The sequence below is a fragment of the Myotis brandtii genome, unplaced genomic scaffold (genome assembly GCF_000412655.1).
Source record: "Myotis brandtii unplaced genomic scaffold, ASM41265v1 scaffold334, whole genome shotgun sequence".
Taxonomy (NCBI): domain Eukaryota; kingdom Metazoa; phylum Chordata; class Mammalia; order Chiroptera; family Vespertilionidae; genus Myotis; species Myotis brandtii.
This window is the reverse complement of record NW_005362885.1, coordinates 955,361-957,173: the sequence shown is the minus strand read 5'-3', so window position 1 is coordinate 957,173 and position 1,813 is coordinate 955,361. Positions and strand designations below refer to the sequence as shown.

At 66.5% G+C, this 1,813-nt stretch overlaps 1 protein-coding gene across 1 annotated transcript in view; it reads right to left on the bottom strand.

Annotated features, from left to right (window-relative positions):
- Positions 1-6: 6 nt before the first annotated feature.
- Positions 7-1,813, bottom strand: part of SDF4 (stromal cell derived factor 4) — a gene marked incomplete at its 5' end in the record, with an annotated part of 10,149 nt that continues 8,342 nt past the window's right edge. The window contains 4 exons of the mRNA XM_014543781.1: positions 7-230; positions 932-1,107; positions 1,197-1,275; positions 1,334-1,413. Of these exons, the coding sequence (XP_014399267.1) occupies positions 54-230; positions 932-1,107; positions 1,197-1,275; positions 1,334-1,413 (512 nt within the window). The remainder of the gene's footprint in view (positions 231-931; positions 1,108-1,196; positions 1,276-1,333; positions 1,414-1,813) is intronic.

The window sequence follows — 1,813 nt, the reverse complement described above, 5'->3', positions numbered from 1 at the left end:
TGGCGGCTCCAGTTCTCGGAAGCGAAGAGCAGCGGGTGGGCGGCCCGGCCCGCTCAGAACTCCTCGTGCACGCTGCGGGCATAGTCCACCAGCTTGCTGCCCGTGAAGAACTCGCTGTACTTGAGCACCTCCTCGGGCTCCAGGTGCTGGTTCTGGTTCTCGTCCGCGATGGCGATCATCTGCTTGGCCTCGTTGAGGGCGTTGTACTCGTTCATGGGATCCATGTACTCCTGCAAGGACGCTGCGTCAGCACCGGCCGCCGCCCAGTCCGCACCCCAGGCCCCGGGAGCCGCCAGGCTGACGGCCACAGTGAGCTCCGCCTTCTCTCCGACACCCTGTGGGCTGGGCTGCAGGACGGGTGCGGGAATGTTCTGGAAGACGGACACAGGTCTGGCGATGGCCCAGGCCATGAGGGTGCTGCCTCTGTGGGCTTGGGAAGAGGGTGGGGAGGGGAGGCCCTGCCAGGATGGAGCCAGGGGCTTGTTGGTCACATGGACGGGGCCTGAATGGTCACCAGGACCCCGAGCTGCCCCAGCCATCACAGGGAGCAGAGGATTCTCAAGTAAAATGAAATGACTCGTCACAGCGAAAAAGTGCTCACGGCACGTCCACCGCGGGTTCCAGCCACACCCTGTGCCCGGCCACCGACCCCCCGATGGGCCGGCTTCTCAGAGCCAGGACTGGCCGCGTCACCCAGGACACCCAGGCCCAGGGACGGGCACAGCCGCCTTCTGGGAGTGAAAGCTGGCGATGCTGGTTGGGCCTCCCCGGGAGCCCACGGCCTCCGCTCAGGTCCCACTAAGCGACCAGTGACCAGTGACCAGTGACCAGCCGTAGGAAGCCACGCCCACGCTGCCTCCTGCTCAGGACCATCTTGCAGGTGGCTCGCTGGCCACGGGCACACCCCCCGCCCCACGCCCCCCACGCTCACCTCCAGCTCTGCCATGGTCACGATTCCGTCGTGGTTGGCGTCAATCAGCTCCTCAAACTCCTTCCGCCTGTCCCTCACCCAGCTGTCGTCCATGTCCTGGCCGCGCTGGTTCTCCACGGTCCCCACGGGCAGGGAGATGAACTCGGACAGCGAGAGCTGCTTGTCGCCGTCCTGGTCTGGGGAACAACGGGGCGCTCAGCCTCGGGTGGCACAGGAGCCCCAGGGCCACGAGGAGGGGCTGTGGCCTGGGCAGGGCCGGCCTCACCCAGGTCCCGCACGATCTCCTTGACCATGAAGCGGAGCATGCCACGGCTGTGCTCGGGGTGCAGGAAGGACAGGAACTCCTAGAAGAGCCAACCAAGGGGTTTTGCTGCCGGATTTTCCATTTGTGACATTTCAGACTGAAGCTGAACAGCCGTGCCTCTGGGGACGGGGGACCTGGTGGTACCAGCGGTCCTTGAGGTTCTCCAGGACTTCCTGTGCTGCGAGCGAGAGGCACCCGTGAACATCCTGGCACGGAACCCGCACGTGTCGCCCCGCACGCTCCAGTCCCGAGACGCTGCCTGAGTGCTGAGGCCACAGGCCCTGCCCCTCAGAGAAGAGTTCAGCCCCAAACTCCCCAACACAGATGTCCTCCCCAGACACAGCCCCGAGTCTCGGACACAGACGCCCCCACGTGCAGGGGCAGCCCCCATGGGCACAGGCCTCCACCGATGCTGGGGCCCCCAGCCGGCTGCTAGGCCACGGGACACGCCCTGACGAGGGCACAAAGCAGGACTCTGACCCTTTCCCTCCTTCCCAGGGGCCGGGCGGAGGGCGGGCCCTGAGGGAAAACCCGCTCTGCAGCCCCACCGGGCCCCAAGCCCGCCCGTCTCTGTGGAC